Source organism: Centruroides sculpturatus, unplaced genomic scaffold, assembly GCF_000671375.1.
Source record: "Centruroides sculpturatus isolate CEXI.00-Female unplaced genomic scaffold, Cexi_2.0 scaffold174, whole genome shotgun sequence".
NCBI classification, from domain to species: Eukaryota; Metazoa; Arthropoda; class Arachnida; order Scorpiones; family Buthidae; genus Centruroides; species Centruroides sculpturatus.
The window spans coordinates 811,735-827,371 of NW_019384420.1; the positions used below are offsets into that span (position 1 = coordinate 811,735).

Here is a 15,637-nt window from a genome sequence, read left to right on the forward strand (position 1 = left end):
GCCTTGGAATGTAAACACGATNAAATAATCGTGACTATTTTATCATCCGAAATTATTTGTTTTATTTTTCACAAACAAAATAGATATATTAATAAATATAAAAACAAAAAATTATTTCTAAAGTTCGTTTTAATATAAAAATTATGACGCATAGCGACATCTAGTATCAAAAACGTTCCGGTGCAGAAATGAATAAATTCAGGTTCGACAAATGAGGTCAACACGAAAATATTCGGGAACAACACGGGAGCGTGTAGGCGCTACGGGGTCTCTATAAATTACTAAGTCTAGCTCTACTTTTACCGTCTCTTGCGGATCGCCCCCTGATGGCCACCACGTGTTCACAATGCTCGGACATCTGGCGACAACTTTCTATGGACAAAAAGCACTTAGCGGTGTGGGCGGAGTGACCAAATCTATTTTTTGCTACGAAAATTTCAAAATTCATATTTTTACTGCATTATTTACGTCCGGGCCACTCACAAAAGGTCAGCGGGCCGCAGGTTGAGTATGGGGGCTGTAGTGTCTTTACCCTGTACGTCATACTTTTCCTTTAACAATAGAGTTGTACAGGTCATCTATTAACTTCTTTCGAGGAAAAAGATTTTAATTGAAATAACCTGATTTCCGGTTTGCATCAGAAGTCCTTATATAGTTAACTGGGATCTCCTGTTACTAAGGTTTTTGTATGTGGTTTCATCTTTCTAACTCCATTCTCGAGATTAAGGAAAGACAGTTGGACAGATTGACAACAGTGAATTTATAGGTTTACAAGTTTTTCAAATTGAAGTCCAAAAATTAATTATTGAGCAAATTTAAAAATTGGGACAAGAATAAGCAGTAAGCTTATCTTAAACTTAGTTGATGGATAAACTTGTAGTTTATTCTTTCTTCTCATTTCTTAAATTAAAATATAAGTGGGAAAATATTGTAGAATATATAAACAAATTAAAAAATCCTTTTTATTCCAATCAGGGACTTGCAGTAGACAACAAACAAACAAACAAACAAAATGTTCTTTTGAAAGTGGACCGATGATTGCGATTAAAAACAAAATTACATAATAAAACCGATCTTGAAACCAACCTTTCATTTGAGGATCTGGTGCCCTGCCCTTTACAGATTAAAAGCAGTGTAAAAAAAGTTTTCACAGCAGCAGTCCTGTCCTGATGCTGTATTTATACTGATTAGAAATAACTGCTAGAGCCCTGTGGTGATAGGAATTATTTTCATAAATCCATATGCAGAATCCAGGAGCATTTTCCTAATTTGAAAAATATTTTTCGAATTATGAAAATAATCTTGGGTGCTATGTATTGATATAAAATATAAGTACACAATATATAATTATATATAATATATAATTAACACAATATATATATATTGTGTTAATTGAGAAATATATATATATTAATATAAAGAAAATTTATAACTATAAATTATAAAAAGATAAAATTTTGAAATTTAAAATCTTATTTAATTTTATTGCTATAAATGCAACAATCTGACAAAATTGGTGACTGAGAGTAATTTTTACAGTATTAAATATACTGTAAACAAAGACAAAGACATAAGACAATAGTAAAACAGCATATAATGAGTATTTTTTGATGTTTCAAGATTAAACGAGAAATTGTGATCAATGTAAAAATTTACATAAAAGTACAAGATAGTTGATTAAAATGGACAATGATAATTTATACATTGTAAAATATATTTGAGTAATACAAAAAAGTTTTTATTATCACTACTCTGTCGTGTTATAACCACAGGAACAATCTTCACTTCTCATAAGATGGGAATAGCAAAGACAAATTTTTTGTATTCTTCAAATATATTTTAGAAAAATAATTTGTTTCAAAAATCTGTTCTTGAAATTAATATTAAATATAATTGAAACTCAAAAAATCAGTAGATAATGTAAAGTTAAGCAACTGACTACTAATTTGAACCTAAAACATTTTTAGGCAGAATTAGATAACCTAATAAATAGGGTACAGTAATACCTGGACTTATGCTACCCTGACTTACGTGAACGCGGAGTTACGCGATTTTCAAATCTTGTCGATTCGTCTTTTGTTTTGGCGCCACACAACTCTTGATTACTCACTCCCCCCAGACTATTGTTCAGCTTACATGTTCGGACGTGTCACGCAAAATCGACTCATAGCTACAATTTATTTCTGTGTTTGTTATATCTGTGGAGACTTGAGAGACTCTACTATGTCATCCAAACAAAGTAGAGCTGATTCTTCTGCATCAAACAAGGAAAGAACAACTTTATCTTTGGAATGGAAAGATAACATTATTAAAGACTTCGATACAAAAATGAAAAGTTGTAAATTGGCAAAGAAGTTTGACCTACCGGAATCGACGGGCAGAACAATTATAAAAGGTAAAGAAAAAATTCTCTAGCTGTGAAAAATGCTCAATCTTTAAATTTAAGCATCATTCGTAAATGTCACGGTATTATCGCTGACATGGAAACAATGTTAAAATTATGGTGTGATAATCAAGTAAATGTGAAAAATTGTATAATAATATAATTTGTTATACATACATATTATCTAAGATTTTATTAAACATTTTCTTCTAAATTATTGTTTTCTTTAGTCTTCGGCCCCAATTAAAAATTATTAGTACGTATTTATATGCGAAATTATACCCCGACTTATGCAAATTCGACTTGCGCGGTTACAATAAACTTACAATGAACTTACTCTTATTAAAACCAATTGGTCTCTAGATTTTAACACAAACAAAATATATCTGATCTATAAGACTTTGTGAAGTCAACTGCTCTGTCACAATGTATTTTTACAAAGTGATGTGACTATACTCCCACATTTGTTCAACATCTGTTTCAAGGTTAAGTGAAAACGATGTCAATTTACCCCGCATGTAGCTTCAGTTCCACGTTGTTATTAATTCTAATGTCTTCCTGTATTTTTAGAATTTCTATGTGTTCCTGTAGTCATCTTTTTAGTTGATTGTTTTCTGTCATAATACACTTGATACTATCGTTTAAAATTTTACAACCTTCAGTATTGCAATGTTGTGCTACTAACGATGATATCAAATTATTTTTAATGGCATATATGTGTTCTTTAATCCTTGTCTTTAATTTTCTATTTGTTTCTCCGACGTATCTTTTTTTTATGTGAACAACTGCAATCTAATGAATAAACTACATTATCTTTTTCTAAATCATTATGTTCATAATTTTCATGTTTACTGTTAATCAATTTTGCTATGGTTCTTGTATGGTTTGGTACTAAAATAATATCTAATCTTTTTAATTCGTTTTTTAATTTTTCAAAAACACCGAAAACATATTCTATTTTTAGATACACAGTCTTAACAACTTTTGGCTGTCTATTTAATGTGACATTTTTTCTTTTTCGTTTACTTCTTTCCAACCACTTAAACAATAATGTTCTAGGGTAATTAGGGGAACTCAAACGTAGGCTACAAACAAACAGTTTGGAGATGTAAGAATTTTTATTTGCATGACTAGTAACAATGTTTAGAAATCATTTTAACATGGGAAACTTGAGTTTCAGAAACAATGTGGAGAAAATCATGGGTCATGTCATTTTAGTGGTGTAACAAATTTTCATGATGATCAAAATTTAAAAGATCTAATATCAGTAGGATTCGATGTTTTCAATTTATTTTAAGACATGCTTCCAAACAGTCCTGTTAGTTTATGAATTGTCTTGGGAAAATAAGTTAAGCAGATTTATAGTAACTTAATGTAACTTATACTATAAAATATTTAATTGGAATTGCTCCATCAGGACTTATAACTTTTCTTTCTAGTGGGTATGGTGGAAGAAGTACAGATTTGCATTCGTTACAGATTTGTTTATAACAAATGACTGTTATAAACGAATCTGTAACGAATGCAAAAACTGGAGAAGGGAGATATTGTTATAGCTGATAGAGGGTTTCCTCAAATTAAATTGGTTGTCGAAAATAAAAATTTTATTTTAATTATGCCTCCTTTTTCAAAACCAAATCAAAAGCAGTTTAGTGGTAATGAAATGGACGAAACATACAAAATTGCTCGTGTAAGAATTCATGTTGAGAGAGCCATTGGTAAAATTAAAATTTTTGAAATATTGAACTGTAGATTACCCATTTCACTTCTTCCATATGTAGATAAAATAATGTTTGTTTGTGTATTAGTAAAACTACAGCCACCAATTATAAATGAGTGAAATTTTTCTATTGTGAAAACACTATAAAACTTAATAGTGTTTACACTTAATACTTAAATACTATTTACAATTGCGGGTAAATAATAATTAAAGTAGAACATTTGCATCTTCTCTAATAGTGAATAAATGAATGTCTCATTTTTTTTCCACTTTAAGGGTCTAAATGGAGAAGAAATCCTTCGCATTTATTTCTTATGTGTTATGTAAACATTTTCCACCAGAGCAGTGCACGAGTAACTTGCACTCAGACTCTATAGTAAGTTCTAAGTAATTCATAAATAACCAGAAATAAATAAACAGAATAACCAACATATGCAGAAGATACGGAAAATTGGTAAGGGCAGCATTGCCATAGAACTTGGGCATCGTGAGGATCCACTACTCTAGAGAACTGTATTGGAGAACATACCCAGAATTGATTACACGCCGGCCGAAAAAACGATGGCTGCGCGTTGTAATTTACTCCATACATTCTGATGTTCAGAAAGATGACCTGGCTAGCCTAATATACAAACAAAATAACATTGTTAATGACATTTATACTGAGCAGGACTTTATGCAGGAATTCAAAGTAAAATTTATTTTATGATGAAAGAACGCTGTTTACAGGAACTGGGTGGTTGAAATCTCTCCAAACCTCCGAAAATGGATGCTATTGCAAGAGAAGTTAAACATTGAATGGTCTAGATCGGGGGTGTCCAACCTTTTTGTTCCTCTGCGCCACATTGGAAGAAGTCATGGAGTTTTGGGCCACAAGTATATATAATATATTTGTGACCTAATCCTTAAATATACTTTTATAATTAAGGATTAACATGTCTAGATTATAGTAATAAGTATTAAAACTTTATCATGAAAAAGGATATTTAAAAAAATTACTTCTACAGACTTCCAATTTTTACTTTGAAATAAATAAATTCATCTATTATAAAGGAGAAAAACAAAAATTTACTTGAAAAACACAAATATTTGTTTTATTTGGGTCTTTAATTAATAAAAAATGACAAAACACCATTTTAAACTGCATTTTTATTTGACTAATATATTTATAGATAATATGTAGCCCAGAAAGTAGCCAATGTGCAAAATGATAATTTTTATGCCAAACTAAAAAAAGGGTAGCCAAATTTTGCAACACTGGAAAGAATACTAAATAATGCTGGAGTTGGAACCCAATGGATTATAGACCCAAATTTGAGAAAAGGAGAGAAAGAACAAAAGATAAAAAGTAGTGAGGAAGGTTGGAAAATTAAGGTCAATATTTGCATAACAGAAGGTCTATTTAACCTTTCTCACTACTTTTTATCTTTTGGCCTTTCTTTCCTTTTCTCAAATTTGGGTCTATAATTCTTTGAGTCACAACTTCAGCTTTATTTAGTATTCTTTCATCATTCACACATCTTCAAGTATTTGAAAATATTTCCTTTTCACTCAAATATAAAATATGTAAAAAAAAAAAAAAGAATAATGATTTTAATTTAAACACAAATTATTTATCGTATTCATACAGACACTTGGCAAATCACAGAATTAAATTTTATTTAGTTGATTTTAATTCAAACACAAATTATTTATCGTATTCATACAGACACTTGGCAAATCACAGAATTAAATTTTATTCAGTTGATACGTGTTTTTTTCTTACACATTCTAAAACGATCCAAACAAATGGAATGTTTTAGACATACTACCGAATTTAGACAAAATATGTAATAATCTTTCAGATATTGAATCAAGTATGATAAAAATGAAATTAAGTAATAAAATTAAAAAATACATAACCAAAGAACAAAGGAAATCAATAATTAAAGATAGTAATTACTTTCAATATAAAAATCAAATTAAAAAATTACATAATTTTTTAAAGGAAAACGAAATAGAAATCATAAAAGCTGACAAATCGAAACAAATCGTAATAGTTACCCAAGAATGGGTTAGAAATAAGAAACAAGAGATAATAAAGAATACAATATTCAAAAAACTTTCTATAAACCCTATTGAAGTTATATATTTAGAACTTAAAAAAAGAATTACAAAATTAGAACAACTAGGAGAAATTAATAGAAATGAAAAATAGTTTATATTAAATGAAGGAAATGATCGCACGCCAAAATTAAATATACGACTAAAAACTCATAAGATAGGAGAGAAAGTTTGGCCAATAATAGACTTTAAGTACTCAACACTATATAACTTGGAAAAATTTCTAAACCAACAACTTATGCAATACCAAAACTCCCAATTTGCAATTAGAAACACAGATGAACTTCTAGACGAACTAAATCAAATCAGTATGGAAGAAAACTTTAAGATAGCGAGTCTTGACATCATAGATATGTATCCATCAATAACGTGGGATCTAATAGAAGATAAATTAAAAAATTTTAAAGTTAAAAATGAAATAATAAGTTCAATAGAATTTGCATACAGAAGTAATTATTTTGAAGCTGATGATGATTTTTATACACAGACAAGTGGAATAAGCATGGGATCAGTAATAGGACCAAAATTAGCAGAATTAATAATACATTGCTAATTTTGTTATCTATATCTAACGGGCATAAAATTTTATAAAAGATATGTGGATTATATTTTAATTATATACAATGAAACTGAAATAAAGATAGAAGAAATCAACAAACGAGTTAATAATATACAAGAAGCGATAAAATTCAAAACAGAAATAGAAGATGCAACCAGAAAAGAAATGAACAATTTGGACATTACGATAAGAAGATTAAAACAGAGCTTAGAATTTAGAACATTTAGAAAGCCAGGTTTGAGTCAGATAACAATAAGATATCAGTCAAACGTACCACTTCGTGTCAAATATAATGTATTTAAAATGGAATATTCTAAAATAAAAAACAGAACAAGTCAAGAAATACACATATATGAAGATTTAGCTGAATTAAAAAAGAAATTTCTCTTGGCAGGTTACCCACAAAGACTGTTAAATAAATGGGAAATTAAAATAAATAATCTTAAAAAGCCACAAGACAATAAAAAACAAACGATATAAAGTATATCGGGTTTCTATACATCAAAGGACTACACGAACAAATTGATAATGAAATAAGTAATATAAACTTGAAGTTAGCACCGTCATACCAAAAAATGTATACAAGGCTTAAACAGCTCAACACTGATAAAAAACAACAACTACCAGCTGAAACTAAGAACGTAGTATATAAGATTCATTGAACTTGTAGAAATAATTATTATATAGGAGAAACTAAAAGAAAGTTAAAAACCAGATTAAAAGAACATATAGCAGATCTAAAATACAATAGATTAAATTCTGCTTTTCGTGATCATTGCACCCAGAATGATTGTAAAATAGATAAAGTAGAAATACTCCACAAAGAAGAAGAAACATATAATAGAAAGTTCAAAGAAAGCGTAGAAATTATCAAAAGTAATAAATGTCTAAATAAAAACCTAAGTATTAAAATAAACGAAAACTGGCTCTCAATATCTTATAATATTAGGAAATTTTTGAAGAAGATCTTTTATGTAAAAAATTTTTATGTGGAAAAGAAATTAAAAAAAAATTTTTTTTTAAATGTTGCTACAAGGTGGCTTACTCGTCATGTGACTGTATAGTAGACAGTGGGCAAGCTTAACTAGGGAGGAAAAAAAGGGGGAGGAAAGTTCAGCAAAATACGTTTGTTCGAAAGACTCGTATGTAAATTTTAATCGTTAAATCAATTTAAACGTGATTTTAAGAATATGGTAGAGATTTTAAAATTGTTTAAACTCATCAAAAAAGGTATGTTTTTAATATAACGTAACCTTATATGTTCGTTTGTTTATACTGTTGTAACTTGTGAACTTTTATTTTAGTCTACTGAGGAGGGGAAGAAATGCCCAAAACGTGTAAGAAAAAAACATGTATCAACTGAATAAAACTTAATTTTGTGATTTGCCAAGTGTCTGTATGAATACGATAAATAATTTGTGTTTGAATTGAAACAAATTACTGACACAGTTTCAAAAATACCAGAATAAAAATATTGATATTATAAATAGAGCATGTAGTATGTATATACCTAGGAAAGCATTCCATACTAGAAGTGTACCTTGGTGGAGTTCCACTCTTACTAACTTGCGCAAGACCACCAGACAGCTGTGATGGATCTTCCAAAGATGCAGAGATGATTCTGAAAGGAATCAACATAAAATGGCCTATTTTCGCTGTCAACACTTGTACAAACAAGAGATTAAAAGTGCTAAATTGAATAGTTGGAAAGATTTTTGTAATAAACATGCAAAGAATCTTTGGGGATTTTTGTCTAAAATGTGTATAAATAAACTCTGTAAAATGGCAATTTTATCATCTAACAACATAAATGCTAATGTACCCCTTGATCTCATTCAGACAATGGTTTCACAACTCAATTTTTTTTGCGCAGATGATAACCAAGACAAAGATAATGAATGGTAACAGCAACTGCATAATGATACCTATAAACCCACTGACACCAAGGATATGCCACCTTTCGAATATGAAGAAATACATGAGACATTTAACAACTTAGGAAATAATAAAGCTCCAGGCATTGATTCAATTACTTCAGAAATAGCTAAATATTTACGGGATCTGACAAGGCCGTAATACAAGTTGAATGACGTCATATGCTGGGGTTGTGTTAGTTTATTATGTACTCCATTTACATTTAATTCTAGAGGTATATCTCTTAAATAATACACCATATTTTACTGTAATTGTATATATATATATTGTTGAATTCAATAATTTAAAATTTTATCAATCATAATTATTTAAATAAGTGTTTAAAAAANGCTCGGTAAATACGTCGACACTGAAATGAAAATCAGTCTAGCATAGGGAAAATTGGGGAATTACACCGCGAAATGGTGAATTGTGCAGCGGCGTTATTGTGAATCAGCATAAATTGAGCCAGCATAAACCGAGGGCTACTTGTATTGCACTCACTTTTTACTCACTTATTCTGTATTTCAACTGACTTTTCTCACTTTTTCAGAGGGGAAATGGCACTCCCAGGCCTGCGCGGGCAAAAAAGTTTGAAAAAATTTGGGGACTTAAAAAACATTCCAAAAATTCAAAAAAAAATTTTCAAAACTCCCCTAAGGACCGCGGTTTTATGTAACGCTATGTAACTTGCCCGAGATATCTCGGGTTAAGTTATGACAACGCAACACTTGGGCGATCTGCCGAGGGAATGCCTTCCGGGAGGTCTTTTAAGTTAACTGGCCCCTATTCAGGCACTACAGACGTGGAGAAAACCCGGAAAACTTCATGTCTCGGCCAAGCGCGAACCCACGACCGAACTCCCAGTATTCAGGGAACGGAACCGCTTGGACACTGATGGGCCCGGTATAGTAGCATTCGAATAGAAAAATTACATAATACGAGGTTACCGGCGAGCAGAAAATATGTTTTAAGTGGTTTTCGATGGTTCCGAGTTTAAATATTTGGTCCGTTTTTCGCGAAATTTGATTGGTTGGCAGATTACCATTTGATATTCGGCTGTAAATGCTAGGCTCATCTGATAGTATTTAATAATTTAATATGTTTATAGAAAAAAACAGTAATAGGCTATAAATTCTTTATTAATACTGTACACAGGAGGCGGTACAATCATTCGTTTTGGATTTTACTTTCGAAGGCAATAAATGAAATCGATATAATTTCATTTTAATTTAAAAAAAAAATACAATTTAAACAAAGCATGATATTAGTATAATGGATATACAGGCAAGTATTCAATAACGATTTAAATTTATCGTGTATATGAAGTAATTCTGTAATGTTATCAGCAGTTGCCATGACAACAGTCAGTCTGTACCGTTCGGCGTGACACTACACTCGTCGCAATCGTTACACGAGTGTGCAAGTCTGGACGAAGAGACGGGAGAGAAAATGAAATCCAGATGGAAGCGTACCGTTATTTACGTCCTATTAAGGCTCATTAGATTATCTCTCGATTTTATATCGAATATTATATTTGGAATTATAAATTATCGAATGCCGGAGAAGATAAAACCCGTCACCGATCCGATTTTATTAGAAACCGCTCAATCTCTAGCCGAAAAAATTAGGAAGAGAAAGGTTAGTGATGTTTCTGTTATATTTTCCTATCATTTTTTGTATATAAAATTGAAAAAAACAACGAATATATTTCAAGGCACTTTTATCAACTAGAGCTTCAGATAAGTAGGCGTATCGGGCAATTTAACATCAAATAATTACATTATTTCGAAAGCAATTTAATAAAAAATATTTTATTATAAAATATATAAATTAGGTATAATTATAGCTTTCCTCTTAAATTTTCTCTCTGTTTACATTTCTTTTATAAACATCACTTGGCCCAGAAAGCCACGCCATTTAATCCATGTTTTTAAATACAGTTAACTTTAATTATTTATTGTACAGTACATATAAACAATTTTTTATATTATATACTTTTTGTTTTAAAAAAATGATTCAGTAAACTACAGTTCATCCAGCAACATCTGGCATATGAAAATGGAATGCAGTATTAAATTTTGTTTATAGAAATAACGTTCCAATTTAATGTTTTAAAATTTTATGACAGTTTTAAATTGATGGGAAATTTACTGATAAGAAAAACGTTTTATTTAATTAATTTATTAAATTAAACGTATTCGTTTAATTTAATAAATTTAAAAAGTATAATTGAAAGAAATGATTCATTCTTTTTAAATTTATGTGCCGGGAAGAATACTCGGCACATAAATAAAGAATAGAAGAATAAGGAAATAAATTTAATTATTTATTATGATAAATTTCCATTCAAAATTAGAAAGCGTGTAAAAAAAACTATTTTTTCCATTGTTTTCATTGTTTTATATTATATATTTATAACCTTAATTAAACTTAAAATATCGTAAGAAGTTACGTTAAATACCAGAGTTTAAGTTTCATTCTGTAAACATGAAACTTAAAGTGTCACAGAAAAAGAAAGTATTAAATTTTATTCTCTAAAATTTTGTTACATAATAAAGTTATTTACTGATAATGATCGGCTAATAGTCTAATAAATATAGACTTATAATATATTTTATATAAAAGGAAATTCCTTTTATATAAGATCTCTCATTCTGCGAAAGATACGATCTTATAAGAAAAGACATTCTCTGATGTATTGTCAGAGATATAAATATATCTTATACCTTTATCAATGAATTGAAATGATTCTGTAAATATTCAAATGTTTATACTGATTACAAAATGTCTAATAAAAATGTTCTATCGACACTACGCCAGATTTGTAAACTTTCTTTAGACAAGCAGAGTTACCAAAAGTTTCTTTAGTAGTGTCGATTAATTCGCAAAAAAAAACAATGCAAATTTAAAGTGAAGTGTGTCTTAAAACATTAAATTGAAATACTTTATCATTAACTTTAAATACATTTAATTAAATACTTTATCATTGTTTACGTCGAGCTTTACAATGATAAAGTAGTAATATTTAGATGATGTGAGATAAATAGGAGTATCGTACTGTATTGTATAGTAACACGAGATATCGTGGACACATTTAATACGTATAAGATATAGGGTGATTCTGCAGAGTACATCGTAACAAAATTTACACGTTTATAATCGTAATATAAGATATATTTGGTAACTTTCCTTTCTTGCAAAGGATTCTTTGCCTATTTCTTCTAACACAAGGACGACTTTACAGCAGAATATAAATAGACTGCAATGGTGTCCCGGAGAGAGAAAATCTTTGTCGAAATTCATGTTTGATATCAGAAATGATAAAATTATTAATTGACGGCTTGTCTTTTTTTTTATAAACATTAACTTTGAATTATCTCTAGCTTTTAGAGATATTGCTACTTTTTAATTGGAGTGATAAATATTATATTTTTTGTTGGGGAAGTTTTCTGTTTTTACTACAATAAATCCTAAGATTTAACGGAATAATAGAGGCAAACGGGTGTTCGTTAATACCATAAAATCGAATTTTATCAAGGACATTTTTTTTTACTGTTTTTAACTCTTTTCGAATTCAAATCGTAATGCAAATATAACTTTAATATAATATAAATTTATTAAATTATAATAAAGAACAAGTCGGGGAAGTGTCTGTAAAACCAGATTTGGAGATATCAATACTGTTTTTTTTTAAACTGTAGCAATTTGGATTCACGGATCAGTTTTTTACACTGACGTAACCACGGTAGGCCCTGGTTACTTCAGTACTTGATAGAACGTAAATAAAAATTTAAATACAGGAAAAATAATTTAATTGCGGAGTATTTAATGACTTGTTTTACTGTATATTAAAATATTATAAAATACTGGTTATATTTATGCCGAATTTTCCGTTTACAATTTCGATATTTTATTACATTGTTTAAAGTTTATTACCAACATAGTTTTGTGAAATTAAAGATCGCTTAACGACTGCTTTCCAGTAATCATTTATAAAGTTGACTCCTGATTTTACGATCTGTTAAAATATTAAAAAGATTATAGTAAAAGTACGTTAGAAAATAAGTATCTGGATTTTGATAATTCCAGGAAATTATCAGTTTTAAAAGTTCCTATAAAATATTTAATCTGCAGAGAATTTAAAAAAGTTTATGTATTATAATAGCGTCAAATTCGACCCTCGGGTTTTTTGAAAATCTCGAGATTTTGAGACCCCTAAACCCAAAAGAAAAGGCGGAAATTCCGCACGCCCGTGTTTGTGTTTATTTCGTGTAATACCTCAGGATGAGTTAAAGAATAAGAAACGAAATCTGGCAAGATAGCTTGTGTATAAGGGGTATCGATGCTATTAAATTTTGGTGGTTAAAGTTAGCGGAGGTGGCGAGAGAGAGAAGGTTGTATTCAACTGAACTGAATAAAAAATTAAGATGAAAAATGCCAAGTGGTCGAGTAGTTGCACTACATAGTGTTAAAAAAAGAAGGATTAAAAATAACTTTTATATTATTAATTATTATAAAAAGTAAACAATGCGGGAAGAGATGAGTTTTTAAAAATTGTAAATGCCAATTACGATTAAAATTTTCATTAAGCAAGTCGTTGCTGGATTTATTTTTATACGGAGAGAGATGTCCTACTGCATCACATTATCCTAAGGCAAGAAGTTATTTGCATTAAAATACACTAATTTTTAAGAATATTTTCTCACAAGTCATTCATATTTATACGGGAAGGGATGTTAGTCCTTCTCTTGGGCTAACATCCCGCACCACATTTATACAAATTATATTTATTTTAGTATTAAGATGGCACGAAGAAAATTGTAATAGCCAAAATAATCAAGCTTGGCCTTTCTTTCTTTCTATATTTAAATATGTTGTGCTATATATTTAAAATTTGTATGAAAAAATAAAAAAAGTTAACGCAACCTCTACAGATATTAAAACCTAATTTAGATAATAATTCAGCGGAAAAAACTTAAAAATTAATGGCATATTTCTCACAAACTGAATTATTTCTAATTCTTTCTACCTTTGCGGCGGTTCGACATACTCCTGTTCGGACTTTCACCTCACCGCGCGCTCCGAACCTTCTTTCCACAGTCGATGTAATTGCAACCCTTGTATATATTTCTGTAAAAGGAACACTTGACATCAACCGTTGGACTCCTTCGCTGTTCGGTATTCATTACTCCGGCACGACGACGACGACACTACTCGCGGATGTAAATCGGTGACCGATTCAACCGATCTTCGGATCAGTAGCCTCCTCACCTTTGTCCTTACTTTTTACATTTCTATGTATATATTGTCTAGTTGTACTTTGTTTATTAATAGGACTTATTATACTGGTGAAGTTTCTGATTAGTAATGAGAGGAAATCTTAGTCAAAAGTAAAAATAAAATATAGGTAAACATACAGGTGAAAATAAAGATATTTTGTTTTGACTTTTGACTAAGATTGCATCTCTTTCCCAATCAAAAACTTCGTCAGTATAATAAGTCCTATTGATAAATAAAGTCCAAGTAGACAATACACACATAGAAATGGGTTATCTCTAGTTTTAATTCACCGATTCTAATAAATTTTATTATATTGGTGAAACAGGCCGATTATAATTCAGTTGTGTATTTACATAGTGAAAATTACAACTGCGCTGTTAAAATTATGGGGAAAAAATTGTATAATTGTTGAAAAATATAGTAAATAATTAATGTATTTTAATTTAAATAATTTAAACTCGAGTCACGTAAAACAATTATCAAACTTTATCGTAACCTTGGGCAACCTTGAATTTCTGCGGATAACCTCATGATTGTTATCAATTAAATTCTACGAATTGGAGATACTAGTGGAGATAGGCCTATTTACGATTTAAATATCAGAATTGTATTTTGATCTGTCTTCGATATCTCTATAACGCATAAAGATTTGATATCAAATGAATAATTTCAGCCAATAATAGACTTTAAGTACTCAACACTATATAACTTGGAAAAATTTCTAAAGCAACAACTTAAGCAATACCAAAACTCCCCATTTGCAATTAGAAACACAGATGAACTTCTAGACGAACTAAATCAAATCAGTATGGAAGAAAACTTTAAGATAGCAAGTCTCGACATTATAGATATGCATCCGTCAATAACGTGGGATCTAATAGAGGATAAATTAAAAAATCTTAAGGTTAAAAATGAAATAATAAGTTTAATAGAATTTGCATACAGAAGTAAATATTTTGAGGCTGATGATGATTTTTAGACACAGACAAGTGGAATAAGCATGGGATCAGTAATAGGACCAAAATTAGCAATATAAGAGGCGTAAAATTTTATAAAAGATATGTGGATGATATTTTAATAATATACAATGAAACTGAAATAAAAATAGAAGAAATCAACAAACAAGTTAATAACATATAAGAAGCGATAAAATTTAAAACAGAAATAGAAGATACAACCAGAAAAGAAATTAACTATTTGGACATTACGATAAGAAGATTAAAACAGAGCTTAGCATTTAGAACATTTAGAAAGCCAGGTTCGAGTCAGATAACAATAAGATATCAGTCAAACGTACCACTTCATGTCAAATATAATGTATTTAAAATGGAATATTCTAAAATAAAAAACGGAACAAGTCAAGAAATACACATATTTGCAGATTTAGCTGAATTAAAAAATAAATTTTTTTGGCAGGTAACCCACAAAGACTGTTAAAAAAATGGGAACTTAAAATAAATAATCTTAAAAAGCCACAAGACAATAAAAAAACAAATGATATAAAGTATATCGGGTTTCCATACATCAAGGGACTACACGAACAAATTGATAATGAAATAAGTAATATAAACTTCAAGTTAGCACCGTCATACCAAAAAATGTATACAAGGCTTAAACAGCTCAACACTGAGAAAAAACAACAACTACCAGCTGAAACTAAGAATGTAGTATATAA

General features: G+C 29.6%; 1 protein-coding gene across 1 annotated transcript in view; it reads left to right on the forward strand.

The window, feature by feature from the left end:
* Nucleotides 1–10,012: 10,012 nt before the first annotated feature.
* Nucleotides 10,013–15,637, forward strand: part of LOC111619399 (fatty-acid amide hydrolase 2-A-like) — a 19,549-nt gene continuing 13,924 nt past the window's right edge. The window contains exon 1 of the mRNA XM_023361103.1: nt 10,013–10,320. Coding sequence (XP_023216871.1) covers nt 10,132–10,320 — 189 coding nt within the window. The 5' untranslated portion in view covers nt 10,013–10,131. The remainder of the gene's footprint in view (nt 10,321–15,637) is intronic.